At 37.7% G+C, this 17,940-nt stretch overlaps 1 protein-coding gene across 4 annotated transcripts in view; it reads right to left on the bottom strand.

Annotated features, from left to right (window-relative positions):
* The window catches only part of SNX14 (sorting nexin 14), a 48,132-nt gene that overhangs the window by 24,551 nt on the left and 5,641 nt on the right, over positions 1-17,940 (bottom strand). For 2 of the 4 annotated variants that reach the window (XM_082302706.1, XM_082302707.1), the window contains exons 5-14: positions 13,517-13,560; positions 8,801-8,888; positions 5,123-5,207; positions 2,721-2,877; positions 2,373-2,448; positions 1,482-1,526; positions 1,317-1,397; positions 1,059-1,173; positions 484-639; positions 65-189 (exon numbers count right to left, since the gene is read on the bottom strand). In XM_082302706.1, the coding sequence (XP_082158832.1) occupies positions 65-189; positions 484-639; positions 1,059-1,173; positions 1,317-1,397; positions 1,482-1,526; positions 2,373-2,448; positions 2,721-2,877; positions 5,123-5,207; positions 8,801-8,888; positions 13,517-13,560 (972 nt within the window). Of the gene's footprint in view, positions 1-64; positions 190-483; positions 640-1,058; positions 1,174-1,316; positions 1,527-2,372; positions 2,449-2,720; positions 2,878-5,122; positions 5,208-8,800; positions 8,889-13,516; positions 13,561-17,940 lie in introns of all 4 variants that reach the window. The other 2 variants (XM_082302705.1, XM_082302708.1) reach the window with 1 other exon arrangement.

Below are 17,940 nucleotides of genomic sequence, written 5' to 3'. Positions count from 1 at the left end.
ATAGCGTATCCTAAAAAAATACAATCTTGCTTTTAAGATTACTCTTCTAGTCTTTCACTCTTACCTCATCACTGTGACAGAACATAGGAGTAAAAACATTCTCGAGCAGAGAAAGCACGTGCTCGTAAGCTTCAAAAAGACACCGCATAGTTTGAAGTTTCACAACATCCATATATGGACCTTCAGCAACTAGAAAAACCAAAATTAAGTATGAATAGAGAGAGATATACATACAGGCATATAAAGTTCATGGGTTTTTTCTAGTCAGAGATTGTGCTTATTTTGCAAGCTATTCTACATCTTGCAAATAAAAAATAGAAATAAATTAACAAAACAATGATTAAGCACAATATAGCAAAGGGATAACAAATTTTTAAACTGACAAAAAAAAGACTGATAATATTCAGCAAAATTTGTTTCCACTTTATTACAGAATGCTGTTTAAATTCCAAAGTACATTATTCCTTTCAAATTCCAACTTACTTCTTTGAATCTCTTCCACAATGAAAGGGTCAAATCTAATCTTGTCAATGCTTTCATCCAAACAGTAAGTTTTGTAAATTTTCTGTACTTCCTCATGAAGAGACATCTTTTCAGTATCTGACAGTTCTGGTCTCAAAATTCGGTCATTGAATTCCTCTGAGAAGTAAAGGAAAGAAAAAAGCATTTCTTGATCAACTTGGCAAAGAAATAACATCTTGAAGCACCCTATAACATCAAAAAATTTTCCAGTAGGTAAGTAATTTGCAAAACTTAATTAAAAGTTAAAAGAAAACTTAATTAAAATTAAAAGAAACATACGACATCTCAAAATCCTAGGTAATAAGGTACCTGCCTTCTTATTAACTATAATTCAGATTTGTTCATAAAGTTATTACTAAAAAGATATTGCAATTAAAATAAATTATTCCTTATTACAGTAAGGATAAATCCATGAGGTTGTTCCTGGCATATGAATGATTTTTTTCTTCCTAAATTACCCGAATACAAATTGTAGTTTTCCATTAGAATGATTTCCAGATCATCAAATGACTTCAGCACAACATTTGTAATCTTACCAACTGTAAGGCAGAACTGCAGCACATGGACTGCCCCTTCCTGCTTCAGGAAGTTCATAAACCGAAATAAAAGGTCTTGCTGATCTCTGATCTCCTTTAGCTCCAGTTTCAGTACCTGAGTAGGTTAAAAATGCAGTCATCCACCTTTCAAACTTTCAGTGAGTACATAAATATTGCAAAGAGTTGTAGAACAGAATGAGCAGGTAAATAAAACACTTATTTAGAACAGGAAAGGAAGCAAATGTTGCCTTTACTTACAGATGGTTTTTTATTTCTTGGCTCAGCAAATTTCTGAAGGAATGGAACCAATGAAGAAGTAGGCTCGGTTGCTATCTCAGGCTGCAGAAAAAAATGACAACTGGGTAAGAAAACGACTTTCATGGGTGAACAAAATGCCACTGTTTTAACTTTGTCAGTACTCACTGGACTGTCATCAATGAAGATCAGCAGCAAATGGTTCACAGTGTCCTGCAAGGAACACAATACAACAAATAAAATTAATATTAAAAAAACTCAACAGAATAGATTAAAATTATTTCAATAGTACGTTATACCCAAGTTTAAACCTGTGTATATTAATACTTTTTAAAAAGCAAAGCCTGGGAATACATGTTTGAGAATTGACCTTCAATGGCCTCCTCAAGTTTTTACAAGTCAGGGAATTTCTGAAGAGACCTGCACAGAAATATTCTTTACCCAGTGGAAGAAAGCCCTCCAAAGTATTTTCACTGTAAGTGCAGATCTAATGAACTACCAATACTTCCACACTATGGTACTTTCTGTTTGCAGCCAGGTGATCCCTGCGTGAGCACTGCAATTTTGCCTATTAAAATACAAGCATATATAAAAACAAGGATGCCAGTGTTGCAGATTCAGAAATAAAAGCCCCCTAATTTGCAGAATTAAGGGGGAAAAAAGTGATTTCAATACAGCTGCAAAAACTGCTGGTTTACTTAGACTGCTGTAAAGATCCACAGAGCTAGAGCTCAAGTAATCGAGCCCTTTTTAAATGTAGCAATAGTAACGTGAAGATGTTTACACTAGCACAGCATTCTCCCATTTAACAGGAGTTGTAGTCCTTCACTGAAAAATACATTCTTAAGATATCACACCAACACTGTTATTTTAGTCAGTTGAGTGAGTTAATTTGTATGAACAAGTAAGACAACTGGCCACAGGATTCCTTTTTCTTTTATCGAGTCAAAATGCACAGCAAGTAAGTCATTCTGCATCATTTGCTTTACCACAACATACTTAGTAGGAAAACAGTAATTTTGAATAAATTAAGATTATTCTTGTGCTCCAAAGTCTTACAGGGTCAGCTAAGAAATCCATTGAGGGCAGGAACACAGAACCAGGGAGAATCTCTCTAATCAGAAGGGCCAGGGATCTGAAAGAAAATAAAAGAAAGTAAAAATCCAAAGCAATATTAGATTTCATAAATTTCTAAGTGAAGTTTGCAATGCTGTCATATACTACTGGGAAATATTTTAGGATTTAATAATACCACAAGCATGCTATTTTAAAGACAAATCAAAAAAAAATCATAAAAAAAGGGGTAAGAAGGAAGATTACTTTGAAGTCCATTCTTTCACTTTCCAATACTATAGTACTACACAGTATGCAGACACTTAAAAATACAATTCTAAATAATTTATATACCTGCACTCTGTTGACTTTGGGGGCAAAATATAAGGAAAAAGAAGTTCAGTAAGTTTTCTTAAGTAGTGAAGTTCATCTCTTCGGCTTCTCAAAGCAACATGCAGTTCTGGGCCATATTCGTCTAAAGCAGCTTGCTGCAAAGATTCCGCATTTTTTACTGAAAGTAAAAAAAGAATTACAGAGTTGCTTCAGCTTTTTCTTGCTGGGAAACAAAAGGCAATTGCTTTCTATTTGAGCTAAAAAGTTAATATTTTTAGTACACATACAACTGCCAAAGGGATAAAATGTTGAAACTTTACAGAAGAACCTTGGCTTAGACTTTGAAGCCTGGCTATGTAAAAATAAAACCTCGCACTGAAATAAGAATTCCTTCACCAAACAACTGCAGTTTGCATGCTATCCAGAATGCTTTCTCATTTATAATTATATATAAATATATAAAAAATAATATAAATTTATATATCCAATTTTTATATATATAGATAAGAAATATAAGAACTCTCAGCATCTGGATTCTCAGAAAAACTGCACTGCGCAAAGTTTGCCTCTAATTGCCTTTTTCCTGACCTTCTTCATGATCTCCCAGTTTTTTGGCCAACAGCACAATTTGAAATCAACGTAAACTTTTACTCAATCCTGTAATATCTGCTTCCTCCTTAGAACACTTAAAAACAAACGTGAAAGAACATACGTTTCAAACACGGGGTAAATCAAGCCAAAACCTGCAGGAGGATCTGCAAGAGTACTGCCTCAAGTCACAGTGGAGTAGAAAGAATACCTCTTTAACAGATTAGAAAAACTACAGATATTAATTAGAAGCAACAATGTTGTATTTCTTCTGATTACTTCAAAGGCAAGTACGGAGCTGTTACAAAGCACACCTAGCTGGACTAGCAATGTGGCACAGCCTCATGCCAACACCACCACCAGGCACAGGTGAGGTACATAATATACTCCTCAGTTACCTTGAAGGTTAAAACTTGCTCCCAGCATATTAGAGAAAGAAACCTTCTGGCTTAGCCTTCACATCCAAAAACCACGAGTGGTACCAGCTGATAGGAAGGATGCAGGAATATATATCACCTGATAAATATCCCTAGCTGGTGCCACTAAAAGCAGAGAGAAGGAATGCACCCTCAGGTGATGAAATCATAGAGGTGTCTGTGCAAATAGGACTAAGAGAGTAACAAGACTAGGAGAAAAGGAAATGCCCCCTAAAAGCAGTAATTTGAAAAAGGATTTAGAAAATATGGACAAAGGGCTAGGCTCAACTAGCAACCAAAGCAAGGTCTGAAAGCTGCCTCTGAACCATGTATTGTGGCGGCTGCTTTAGCAGTGTTTATTCAAAAGTGCTACTAAAAGTAATTTTCAGCTGCTACTTCACATATCTGCCCTTAGGAAACAAGTCTTTTCCTTTACAACACTGAAAAAAAAGGCTTTATTTTCAATGCTGTACATTTTAAATACAGTTCTTTACTGTTAAAGGAAAGTGTCTCCAACTCCTTGGTAGAAATCAAAGGAAACATGAAATTTGGTGTAAACAGCGCTGTAAGATTATCTAGTATTATCTTGAAATTGCTGTTGCGCCATGGAAGACATCCAACGTGATTACACTATGTCTCATTATTCATCTTAATCATTAACACTACTCACAGGACCTACGGCATGTATTTATGGATATCAAGCAGACATTTGGAGGGATAGAAGAAAAGTTCACGACTCCAGTTAAAGTAAACATCTACACTTGAAAGTTGAATGAAACCACATTTAGTAGATACAGCACTGTGGAACACAGCCAGTGAAAAAAATAAAAATAACAACAGCAAGTGTTTCCAAATATTTCTTCGATGTGTAGTTTAAATATAATTTTTACATTAGGCTTGTGAAGATACTCTTACCCTGGATAATAAATATGCTTCTGCTCAAAGTCTCACCATGGATTACAAACATAAACCTAGCTTTTCAACATATTACAGCTTCACTAATGCAGATTTGAAATCATTCTATCTATAAGAGTTATGAGGTAAAGTGCACAGATGTACAAATCCTTTCATCTGTAACTGCTCATCTGGAATATAAAGGAAAAATTTCAAGAAGCATTGCTAAACGATCTTGATTGCTCTGAACAGACAAAACCCACATTCCTGTTTACTCCTGTAGAGACAGAAATTTAGTGTTTTCATCGTGGGGCAATAAAAATCAAAACAGAGAGTAAAAATACGTACTGAAACTTTTTCTCTATTTGCCTTTGCAACCACCAGAAGAAAAATGCAAAAGGACCTTTTTTTAAAAAAAAAGAGGACATAAGGATGAAAAGACATAGCAATATAATCTCAAACATGCATAAAAAAATACTCATACTTGGCCTTTGAAACTGACAACATATTAAGTCTTGCCATTACCTTTTTGCCTGGCCTTGGCTATTACTTCAATGTGTTTCATTGCTGCCTTGAGCATCTTCTTCGTTACAACAGTTGGAATGTCCACCTAAAGAATAATTTCAAAATAAAAACAAAACTGTTCTATTCCACCCCCCCCCCCACCTCCCTCCCCAAAATTTATTACAGACAACCATCAAACATAGTAATTTGCTTGTATGTCCCGGTTTGAACCACAGAATGAACCATTAAGAAACAACCCACAAAGCTGTAGATGAGCTGACAGTGTGCTCATTCTTCTGGGCAAAGTATATAACAATACGTAGAACTAAATGCCATAAATGACACTATTAACACATTTATTGTCAGCTCATTCCCACTGTGACTTTTTCATTGCAATAAACATGGCAAGGCAGTGTGACTTCCGAGTCACAGTATATGAAGCCCAGTTCTATGGGAAGATTTGACCACCAACAAAAGCATCAAGTTAACTATGCTGTGCTTCTAACACCTGCGTGCCTTAACACTCTGCAGTCATGTCCACAAGAACTGAAACCAAAGAGAAACCCTCCCACAACCAGGCAGTAAAAATGTCACCCTTCGGTGATGGCAGAACCAAAAGAAAATCTGAGTTACAGATTCAAAAGACCATTAGTGCCAACAACAAAGCCATGTGATCGTAAGCCAAACAAAAGACATGTATGATTTAATCAAGGATTGTATTAGGGTCCTGCACTTGTATTTTCTTTGATGGCTACAAAAATTGAAGGAGAATTATAGAACAGTTCAGGCACAAATGGACCTTGGGATGCCCTAGCCCTGCTCCAAGCAGGCTCTGATCACAGTGCTCAGGGCTGTATCCAACCTGGGGCTGAAAACCTCCAGAGTTGAACACAGTCACCTCCTCCAGCCCCAATCATCTTGGTGGCCCCTTGGCTGAACCCGCTCCACTTTCTTGTGGAGTACAAAACTGGATTAGTATCCTAGATGCCATGCAAAGAGCATCCAGTGAAGGCAGATAATCACTCTCCTTGATTGTCTCTGCTCCTGTCACTACAACCCAGGATGCTGTTGGTGTTTTAAGCTGCCACTTAGGGCTCATATTCAGCTCACAGCATACTATGGGGCCAGGCCCTTTGCAGCAAGCAGAGCTTCTCCCTGCAGCCAGTCAGCCCCCAGCCTATAAGGTTTCAAGGGATTCTTTACCAACTGCAGCATTTTTCACAGAAACTCATCTAGAAAGTGATTTACACTTTGCATGCTCTTTATTTTAAACAAGAGACATCTCAGAGATACAAAAACATACAGCGGTAAATGTTCAAAATCTAAGAATTTTGAACAAGTTTCTTTCCTAATGAAGGAATCCCTCCTCGATACATCTCGCCAGATGAGGAGAGACAATGCAATTGCAAAGGCCACCAGAGCTGAGAGAAAAGTTGGTGATTTTTATTCAATTGTATCAAGGAGAATATTACATATTCCTACACGCTCCCTTATAATATTTGAGGGGTTCAGCTATGACCTGACCTGGCAAGCCCCAACAAGCCAGTATAACTGCCTAAAAGTAAGGTCAGCTCCTGCTTACAAGCAGGGAATGACAAGCTTCTGCTTAGCAATGGAAAACCCTGTCTTTTGTGCCTCGCATTCCAACAGTAATTTCTAGAAATTAAAAGATTCTTATGGAATATAGGGATAGGGCAGTGTTTCTTCCTGCAGAGGTAACTCAAAGAGCACAGCCAAGGAAATTGTTATCAACACTGCAGGAGACACTGTTAACTTTTGTCAAAAACTTCAGTCAGATGCTGGGCTATCTATACCACACTGTGCAAAAGGAAACCCTTCCCTTTCCCTTCAAAATCCATAACCAATCCAAAAACGGCCACAGCAAGGAAAATCCAGATTTGCAGTATTTTATCATACATTTAAGAGCTGACTAGCCTGAAGTGCTTGTTACTTTACTCAACAACTATGTTTCGACCTAGGCAGCTTTAAATAGAAAACAAAAGCATTATTTTCACTGAAGTAATTCTCAATTCAAAAGTACAATATTCTTTGGAAAAAAAAAAAAAAAAAAAAAAATTGCCTGTGCTTTCTTAGACAATTCTTCCTCAATGTAAACATTTTATCTCTATTAGCTAGAACTATTGCTTTCAAGCATTTAACAATAAGTTCGAAACAAAGTACAGCTGCTTGGCAAAGGTATATGATTATTTTATTTTGCAACTGATGATGATGAATTTCTCCTCAGTGTATGCATTTCTGTGATTAACTTTATTTTTTAGGTCCCCTGACAGTGCTTAATACTGGCACATGTCTTGAGCATTTGTTGCACATACTGCCTATTCAGAGAACTGAAGATACTACATTTAAATCCTCACTATCAAAGGCAGAGGTGGTAAATTTTCAAGATGCTATAGCTCATTTGAGAAATCCCAATTAATACTTACTACATGATCATAAAAGGTGACATGGTCATTTTCTGAGCCAACAATGAATCCATGAACAATGCAAATAACATGGCATGTATTACAACTCCAAATTAAATTTTAAGACCTTGGTCTAGATTCTCACTTTGGAAGATTTACTCCAGTTTCACACCTCCATACACTACATGGACATTTCCTAATCTTCCCCCATGTTCACTTTAAAAAGCAATATGCCTGATTTAGAGTAAACAAGAAAGTCATCTGGATTTGATATGTAACAAGGAGAGAATCAAGCTGTTAATAGGTCATTTTAGGGTACATGTACAACTTGTAGCTCAGAAAATATTGCTGTTACTAAAGAAGGGGGAAAAAAATACACATTTATGGTAGTGGCTCCAACAGAAAGGTCAGCACAGACTGATTTGGGAAATTGAGTTAGCAACCCTTTTTGCTTAGAACAGCCAGAAAGTTAAAAGCAGTTCCTATGAAACAGGCTTGAAGCACTTTACTGGGAAAGAGTTGAGCTGTTAAAAAGAGACTGCATACAAAAAAAGTATGTGCTAAAAAAGCATGTGCTAATCGATCAAACACAGCAAACAAAAACTTTTAATCTTTAGCACTCAGAATGTTCCTGAAGAATTTCATTAATATAAGAACCACACTTGTTTTAATTCTTACAATAAGCTGGTAAGACCTAATGACAGTCTATTCTTCACAGACAATGTACGGGCCTTGTCTGCATTTTAAGAAGACAAGCAAAAAAGAAGCTAAGACAGGTATGGCAGCTCACCATTTTCTAACAGGTCTTTTTCAGTAATCCTCAAAATGGTTTCCACTTGGATTAAGTCACCAAAAGACAGCTAAAAGATCACAAGGTTTTAATAATGCCCTGCACTGGTGTAAAAAATGTATAGCCATTTGCAAGAATTGGGGAAAGGTTTGGTCACAAGGGACCTTCACAGATCACTTATTCCAATCCTCTGCCACAGCAGGGACATGTTTCCCTAGAACAGGTTGCTCAAAGCCATGTCCAACAGGATGTTGGACACTTTCAATGATGCCTCATCAGAGGTGGTTTACAACTAGGAATGGGATAAGCTCCAGAAGGAGGGAGTAGATACCACAAAGAAGTAACTTAGATGATTAGCAACAGCCTACACTTTCTGTAAGACTGACTTTGGAATCACCATTTTAACAAAACCCTAAGAACTCACTAGAGATGGACATCAATAATTTCTGATGGAAAACCAACACTAATGCCTCTAAGGTCACCTACCTTGTGAATTCTCCGAACTAAGACAGATGCAAAAAATCGTAGCGTCCCTCTTAACTCATCCACTGAGGACTCATCATCAGTAATATTTCTGAGTGTTGCAAAGCATGCCATGTAAGAAAACAGAATAAAATACATTTCTATTAAACCAACCACAATACATTTGGAACTATTAAAAGTATAAGAAGATTCAACAGTGATAGTTCAGCTGGAATGAACTGAAATGAAAGCCACCAGAGCGTGAGCAGTCTTCTGTCTGAGGAAAATACATGGAATTCCCACTATGCCTGTGTACACAATGGCTTAACAAAAACGTCAGGAAATTGGAATGATATACCAATTCCTGCTCTCATGTACTCTCTGCATGATTTTGACTGTAAAATCTTTTGACATAGTAAAATCTAACCTAGTTTCTACATATGTGAACACAACCTAACTCAATGGCATAAAGGAAATTGAAATTATTTAAAGTGGCTTCTGCTTGGAAACAAAGAAGAATTTAAATAGATTTCCAAATCACTATGTCAAAATATCATCTTAACTTTTTATCTGGCTTGCCAGTTCCCATCTGCTGCAATAAAACATGCTCAGTGAAAAATCATGGTAAAAATAATTAAATGTGATTCAGGAAGAAAAATACCTAACTCCACGACTTTTCTGGAAAACTGAATGAAAACACGAAATAAACTAAGTCTTAGATGAAGAAACTACAACTAAACTGAGTGGAAAAAGAGATCATGATGCCAGTATTCCACAAAATGCAAGTGAAAAACCCAAAAATTTACCAGCTATTGACATGAACTTTAGAGCAAGACTAATATATTGGTAAAACTGAAGCACAGCAGCTGAATAATGACAGAACAACAGAAGTTGCATCCAGTTTCACCTAATGACAGCATGCAAGAGCCATCACACTTTTTGGTAAGAAATAAGCGTAAATATTACTTGCATTAAAAAAAACACACTACAAGCAAGAACAGGACATCTAAAAAAAAAAAATTATGCATAAACATTTTACATTATTCAGCATCCAACTTTTAAAGCAATTTTAGCCTGGGCTGTAGAGGACTCAAAGACATGTTGATGATGAACTATCAGGTACAGATACCAGAGATACCAGTGACCTGAGAGTCAAAGTATATAACTAACTGCATGAAAAAAACCACCTCAAAGAGAGCAGCCTGGCATAAGAAACACAGCCATCCTCCAACAGCTAATCATATGCAGATAAGAACACTGTAGGGGAAAGTTTGGTTTAAGATTAGCAGCTGACCTTTTATAAGCAATATGGTTAGAAAATACCCACACTGTCAAAGGGACTAGCATTGCCAAGGGATTAACAAACAAACTGTATTATGATAGTACTAGTATTTGACAGACAACAAGATACATGAAGTAATTTGGACCAAGAAGTTGTTATTTTATGGACACTTGGATAACCAGTATCTTGGCTAGCTCTACTTGGACATGACTTTATGCCACATATTATCACAACAGATTTGCAGAGACATTCTTTTAATCACCAGCGGACTGAAGACTGGTGAAAAAAACATCACGAACCTGTAAAATGTCAAATCTCCAGTGACACGGGGGAAAGTCCAAATAACTCTCTTGGAAACATTTTAAAAACTGGCTGCGTTTCCCCAAAACTTTAGGAATATTAATTGTAAACAGTTACAGAGTCTAATGTCTCAAGAGAGATACAACCAACTGCTATCGCACACAAAGTCTTACGGGATCCACTGATAAATAAAAATCATAGACAAATAACAAAGTGATATTTTTCCTCTGTGTGTCAATTATTCTTACAAAACTTGGCTAACTCCTTTCAAAAAGATGTAGAAAATAAGTCACAGGCTAATAAAAATGTAAAGCTATGGTCTGTAACTCAACAAAAATTCTGAATTTTTCTTGCATTACTTGCATTTAAAATAGAAGCAGCTCCGTATGTGAAAACATTAGGTTTAGTCACCATCAAAAAAAAAAAAGTTTTCATACCAACGTATTACAAAAATGTGGTAATTTCTGAATTCTGTCGTAACCTGAGAAAACTGGAGTTGCGATACCACCAATGACAAAAATATTTAGTAAGCACAGAGTGACTCATTCAAACTTTAAACTCTCCTATTTAAAATGAGGTTGGTATAAGCAAGATATTATATAGTTTTGCTGCACAGCATAAGCAATAGACTCAGACCTGTGCTTTGTAGCTTTACAAACTTGGATTACTTACGACTATGCTCTATTCTTCTCATACAGTTGAAAAAAAAATCTTAATATAACCAGCATAAATACTTCAAAGAATAAAAACCATAAATGCACATAGGTATAATGACCTATTTCAGTACAGTTCACTGGATTTTAAGCACTAGTCCTCATTCCCCTAAAGTGGTCCAAATTTAGGGATGTTTGCCTCTAAATTTTAACCTGCTAACAAAACATTAGAAATTCTTACACAGTTTATTAATGAAACAAACACAAACCAGCTTTTATCTACTTACAGCACTTTTATTCCTAAGAAAAAAATCCATGATTTTATCTTGCAACACACCCTTCTGGTAAACATTACACTTCCCTGGCTTCTGACTGAGATACATCCTGGTAACCCTAATGTCCAAGACAGCATCAGTTGGCACAGCACATAAAACAAAAGCCAAAAACTTTTAAAAAATAAATTAATAATTACAAAATAGGTAGCTTCTGCACAAAATCCATTCACGTGAAAGGCAGAGCAGCTAGCAGAAGGAATTATGCCCAAACTTTTCTTTGCAAAGGAACGTAGCCAACTGTTTTACCAGCCTGTCAAGTGTGAATTGCCTGCTAGTGCTTACCCAGCCACACTGCTAAATAAGGACAGGCTGGATGCAAAGACTCTGTGAAGAGTTAACCTGAGTGAGGTTTATTTGCTCAGAAGAAAAAAATATGTTCTGAATGCAAGAGTCCTCTCTCCTGGGTGATCTGAGCTTTGCCAACAGTGCAGGCACAGCTAGAGTAGGAAAAGTCAGAACTGACATGCTCTACAAGACCTCACACTACGGTACACAGACGCAGTTCAGGTCTCCCTGCACAACCCTTTCTGGAAACACCTGAATGTCTAGACTAAATAGGATCAGATCTGACATTACTAGTGTTAAACTGAAACCAGTAAGTCTTTCAGGACCAAGCTGTCTCCTGTAGAATTACCTGGACATCACTGCACTCACTACAGGTCACTGAACTCCCAGTATGTCAGGTTCACAGAAAGCTTGTTAGATTTGATCAGCATGGTGTGAATTTAAGGAGCTAGTTCAAAATCCAAAGGTGCAGCCATGCAAAACCTAACACAGTGCAGGAACACCTACACTGCTCACCAGAGGGCAAGATGTAGCAGAATGTAGGCTCGTTGGCTGCATATCAAATGTATTCTACACTGCATTTCCAACTGTATACTATATATATAAATAGTGAATTATTATCCCCACCAGATGATGTATTCCAGACTTTCAGTGTCTTGGGTGTCAGAAAGGTAAGTAATTGGTGGAAGCCAAGTTTCCTTGTCAGTCCATAATAAAGACACTGGAGGCACCTTCCACCAGCCAAGAAAAAAATCTTTTCCAATCATGCAATAAAGGAGAGAGCTGCCTTAAATCTCTTACTTTATCAACAACTCAATAGAACATGCTCTAGTTTTCTGTATTTGAAAGTTTAAAACCTTAAGGTCGCCAACTTGCTTTCACAACACATGGTGCTAAAGCTCCCTCTGCTGTTTGCATCAGCACTGAAGTTTTACACTTCAGCATAGTCAACACACAAGTTTGAGGTGAGACATGCAGGTATTGGCCACAATCGAAAACCCAAGAGGCAAAGAAGTCTGAACAGAAAATTTTATATCCCAGAGACAGAAAAAAACCCAAACAACACTGAGTAAAATAAAAGAAAGCATACAATTTTTTTAGGACAAATTGAACATTTCCATCCAATGAAAAAGTCAAATTCAGAATTAAGGCAAGATACTATTTTAACACATTAGTGCCAGCATTATCAATTAGAAATATTTTATTATCTTCTTACAAAGTACTGCAAAGCACTAATTAATATATAAAAGTACAAGGAAGAAAACACAAAAGAAGCAAAACAACCCACAGAAAAAATGATTAGACAGTCTTTTCTTTATTCAACTATTTTAAAGTTATTTACACAGTACTATTCTATTGAGTGCAACATAATTACTGACAGTCTTAAAATTCAGAAAATTACAAGATGATGTCCAAAAAGTCGGCCATATGCATTCAAAATACCTTTTCTTTAAAACCCTGCAAAGTTATTTGTTTTTTTAAAGTAATGTGGTAGATCAGTTATGGTTCTAATCTGGAAGTAAATTTCAGAAAGTGGTGACAGGTTGAATTTTTACACAGATCTTCATCAATCTGTATTTACTTCCAAGTAAGAGTTATCACAAAATGAACATATAAAAAGAGACTAAATATATAAAAAACAGACAATCTAAAAGTGTTTTTAGCATTAAATCCAAATTTCAGAATCACCTCTATTATACCTAAACTGTTAAAAGATCTGTCCTATTCTGCTAAGAGACAATAAAACAACGATTTGTAGCACTCAAAAGTATGCTTTATCTTTCACTAAGGAAACAGAAATGTTTCTTTTCAAGTGACAACTTCTTTAACAGGTTGACAAATATGTATGATATTAAAACCAGTAACTTTTAAGTAAAGCTCATACCTGTACCACGGATAAATAAAGTTTTCCAGCACCAACTCAAGCACCTGTGCAGAACAAAGACAACCACGTTACAAAACAAACAGTTTACTATAAATCCCTGTTAGAAGAGTTAACACCACAAACACCTTCTGAAACTCATAGGACATAATTCATAAAACATAAAAACTTGTAAGTTGTGATCCTGTTGCTAGATCAACCACTCTGCATCATAATCAGTACTCTGAGCAAGTAACACCAAAGTGATGGTTTCATCACGTATCAACAAGAAACATCTGCCACAAGTCCTATCAGTAACATGAAGCACAGTGCCGTGGCCACTCTCAGGAAAACACTATGGAAAATGTAATCATACCTCAAACAGCCCTTCCCTAATTTTTCTGAGCAGCCCCTGTTCTTTTCTGACATAGCATGGAGTGTCCCACAGGCACAGTTACCCATACTACACTTACACACACCTCCATCCTTTTTCACCCAAACCTCCACCTTCAAGGTGGGACAGTCAATTCTGTATTCTCACCACTCTCAGAGGAAAGCAAAAGAAGACTCATAAAAAGCAATTCCTACGAAAGCCATCTGTCTTTCTCCATATCCTGTATCACAGCTTTCAACAAAGCCTGCTTTATGGTTCAGCCATCTTCTGAAGTCCTAACCAAAGCACTTCTCAAAGTTCTTGTCCTCCATGTACCCTAATGGCCTATTCCATCCTGTTCCTAGCCCCTGTATATCCCCCTCTACATAGATCTCTGTAGGAGAATCTTTTCTACCCTTTCCATCAAACCTGTTCCATATAGGTCAAGCCTGTGGTTGCCTTTTCTATGCCAGGGTTAATCAGGATGAACCAATGCTATTGCAGCCTCATCACAGGCACATCCTGGTTCAACTTGGCTTTCAGTGTGACAGAAGGAAGACGGAGCAGAGGATGTGGCAGTCCCTGTTCAACCAAAGGACTGCCACCACTGTATACACCAGGTGTACTGCTCACAGGACTGCAGCTTTGACACTTCTCCTTATACCTACACCTACCTGTAACAATCCTTGCACCACGATTAGTCAAATGAAAACTTCTGAAGGGAAGGAAAACTGTCAGACAGTGCCAAGAAAATAAAACATGAGGAAGGACACAGAAGAATGAAGTTTTCTTGATTTCTCCTCCTTCACAATAGCCCAAGATATCACCCATACTACCTTCTCCCACTGCAACCTATCTCTTAATTTGAACCAGTGTTTTAGAGATCAGTTTGTCCCCAACAGCATGAATGCTGATGAAGGCAGTAAGACAGAATGCATGTGTTGCTGCTATGTGAGGCTGCTCCACCACATTCTGTAGAAGGAAAGGTTTTTCAAAGCCACTGTGTACAAAGAAAAATGTGAAGTCTGTTTGAAAGCTGAATGTAACAGCTGATATGTAAGTGTCATTCATGAGAGTAAGTGTTACTCTTACAAGATCTGCTGCTGCACTCATTCACACTGCATGCACTACAAGAATTCAAGACTTACTGAATTTATACTATCTTTAGGGCACTACATGCCTTTGCTCCTCTCATGATTATAAAAGCATACTCAATAAAAAACACACCATGGCCTTTTTAGTTCCTCTCAACTCTCCAGACTTGAGGAGCTTATGAATACTCTTTTTCTGTCTTCACTAGTAAGAATATCACCTACTCAGTTTTGGTAAGATACTTTCTCATTTCCAATTGTTCCACTTCAGTGTTTTTCTTCCCCTCTCTCCGAAGAGACATTTTGCAGCTTGGGATAACTTTACATGTCTGTGTTATGGACCACACAAAGTCACCAATGTCTTTTCTCCTACCCTTAACGTGCTACAGCAGTAATAGGTCTTGAAACTGTAATACCATCATGTGTTAATGATGGATGGGTAAGCTAAATGTTGTATCATGTGGTCCTGTGTCATCCCCACCCCCCAACATTGTATTTTCTTTTATAAGCAGGGTGGAAGGGTGAGGGAAACGACAACAGATGCTTTAATTCCCAGTCCAGAAGAGATTAAGTAATCCCAGAGAACCTTCTATGGAAGTTAATCTTCAGACAAGAAAAGGGAGATCACATCCAGCTCCAGTCAGCAATCACAGGCCATTGGCCTTAAGAGCAGTGTATTAGCCTACTTAAACCAATTTCCCTATGCCTTCCATAGGACTCACATTACAATTGGTGAGCCACCAATTTACTCCAAAGAAATCTCAGACTCACAGGTATTGTGACATCAGTTTTGTTCATGCAGAGTTTCTAACAAAATAAACCTCTTTCAAGGCTCAAAGTGCACTCTTAAGAAGTGCCTTAGAAAAAGGCTTGCAAAAAATCCATCTGTCTATTCTTTCTTCCTCCACTTTTGCTCTGTGCCTCCCTGTCAGGAGCAACAGCAGAAGAGAATCTTCTGTTTGGAGTGAAAAGTGCACTTGCACAGTCTTGAAGCACAAGACAGTGTATTCAAAGGGAATACAATGCATTCCTCTTGAAACAGCTTTCTCCATTCACAACTACTGCTTTTGAACTGAAAGCCTATCCATCAAGCTTTCCATGAGTGTGCCACTGCAATTTCAGTTCATCAGATGCTAACAATTTATTGGCCCTCTCTTCCTCTGTAGTCCAGAGGCCTCTGAAGGCACTAGAAGAATTGTTTCCAACAGTGAGAGATCTCACCCTCATTGCTGCCTAAGCAAAACACACATGGTTTTGAGATTCATCTTTCCATGGTTATTAAATAAGCAAGAAAAGTAAAAAAAAGTGCAAGACCTGATGACCCTTCCCACTCCCACTTCCACCCAAAGTGGAAGACAAAGTCTCCCTGAGATTCATCCCATGTTGTAGTAACTGAGTTCCAGCTAAACCATTTATAGACTTGCCAGTGTTTCTCTTCCACAGCCACACTGCTTCCACAGAACAGTGCAGATAATCCCACTAGACAAAGACACAGAGACAGCATGCACAGAAACAGACAACTAACTCAGAATGCATTTTTCACTGGAGTCCACTTATCACTGGTCAACATATCAGAAGGCAAGACATGTTCTACTAGGACTCAGGTTATCCATAGGGCCCTAATAAATAATGTGTGGACACACAGAAAGCAGCCCCTACTTGCAGATTTACTAAACACATGGGGCATGGCAGAGGCAGTTAAGTATGATGCTCCATCCCACACCAAGGTGCTGTACAGAAGTTAAAGCAGAGCTACTGAGTGAAATCATCCCTACAGCAAAAACAGAAGCACTCAAGAAGTAATAAACCATTGACTGCCACTAACTGGATTTCAAGGCATTGCAGTCCATACTGTTTTCCCTTGAACTCCATCAGCATTCCAGACTGTGTCAGTGTTATTCTGCTGGACAGAAAAAAACCTGTCACATCATCCACCACACTATGATAAAGTACTGGGAAAGCAGGACATGTGTACCCACTTCCATTCACAAAAATATTATTCAGGCTCAATTGCTTACGCTTCACACATGCCACTAAAGTAGATAGGACACCTCAAACAATGACAGCTAATGATAAGCCATTTCCTTGTCTGTAAAGTATTATTCTCCAGTTTAAAATACAAATGATGAGTAATTTCATTTAAAGCCTACCTATTTTTCAAGCATTTTGCAAAATGACTAGTTCTACTAGGCGTGGGCAGCTTTGAATTGGAAAGAGATTACAAGTGTAAACCCAAATGCAGAAGGTAGCAATATAAGCAGCTGAATCCAAAAGAAAAAAAAAAAAAAGAGAGAAATTATTTTCTAGCATGCACTGCAACACTGCAAGCTAGCCAGTCTTTGCTGCTGAGACAAGCTTTTTGGAGACTGCCACACAACTGACCCCAGTTGTCAGGAGGAGGAACTGTAGAAACGAGTGATGACTGAGTCAGTAGCAGGTCAGAACTATCAGGCTGAATTAGAATGGAAAGGAGCAAGGATTTGATATATAAACCACAATAACAATTATAACACCTTTAAAGACAGTACAGCTATACAGCTGAGGCTACTTCCTGGGCATAGAACAAGCCATTTCCAATAAGAAAGAATACAGCCCACTGTGTTACTACAAGAGTTCAGGACTTGCAAAGAGCACATTCAGGCAATAACTGATTTCTTGTCACACATTTGTCTATTTCTTGGTTTTAGAAAACAAACAAACAAAAAAATTCTAATCCCATAATGTCATAGGTTAGCAAGCATAGTCCCGGAAGGGACGTCCTTGCTAAGGGGTGCTTACAGTTTCCTCTGGGACCTGATAGAACCTATCAGCTGGCCAGTTTGAATATGGACAATTCTCTAAGCCACTTAAAGTTGTGACCACCTCTGTGATCCACATTTAAGAATTGGCAAACTCCCCCCCAAGCTCTCTCTCGTTTCCGGCGCTGGCACAGGTGGCTGCGGGCCCCGTGTGGGGGCCAGCGGGCCCAGCCAGGCCCTGCTTGG

Source organism: Coloeus monedula (genome assembly GCF_965178545.1).
Source record: "Coloeus monedula genome assembly, chromosome: 2".
In the NCBI taxonomy this organism is placed as follows: domain Eukaryota; kingdom Metazoa; phylum Chordata; class Aves; order Passeriformes; family Corvidae; genus Coloeus; species Coloeus monedula.
Note: the sequence above shows the minus strand (reverse complement) of the source record. Positions and strands in the feature narration are given on the sequence as shown.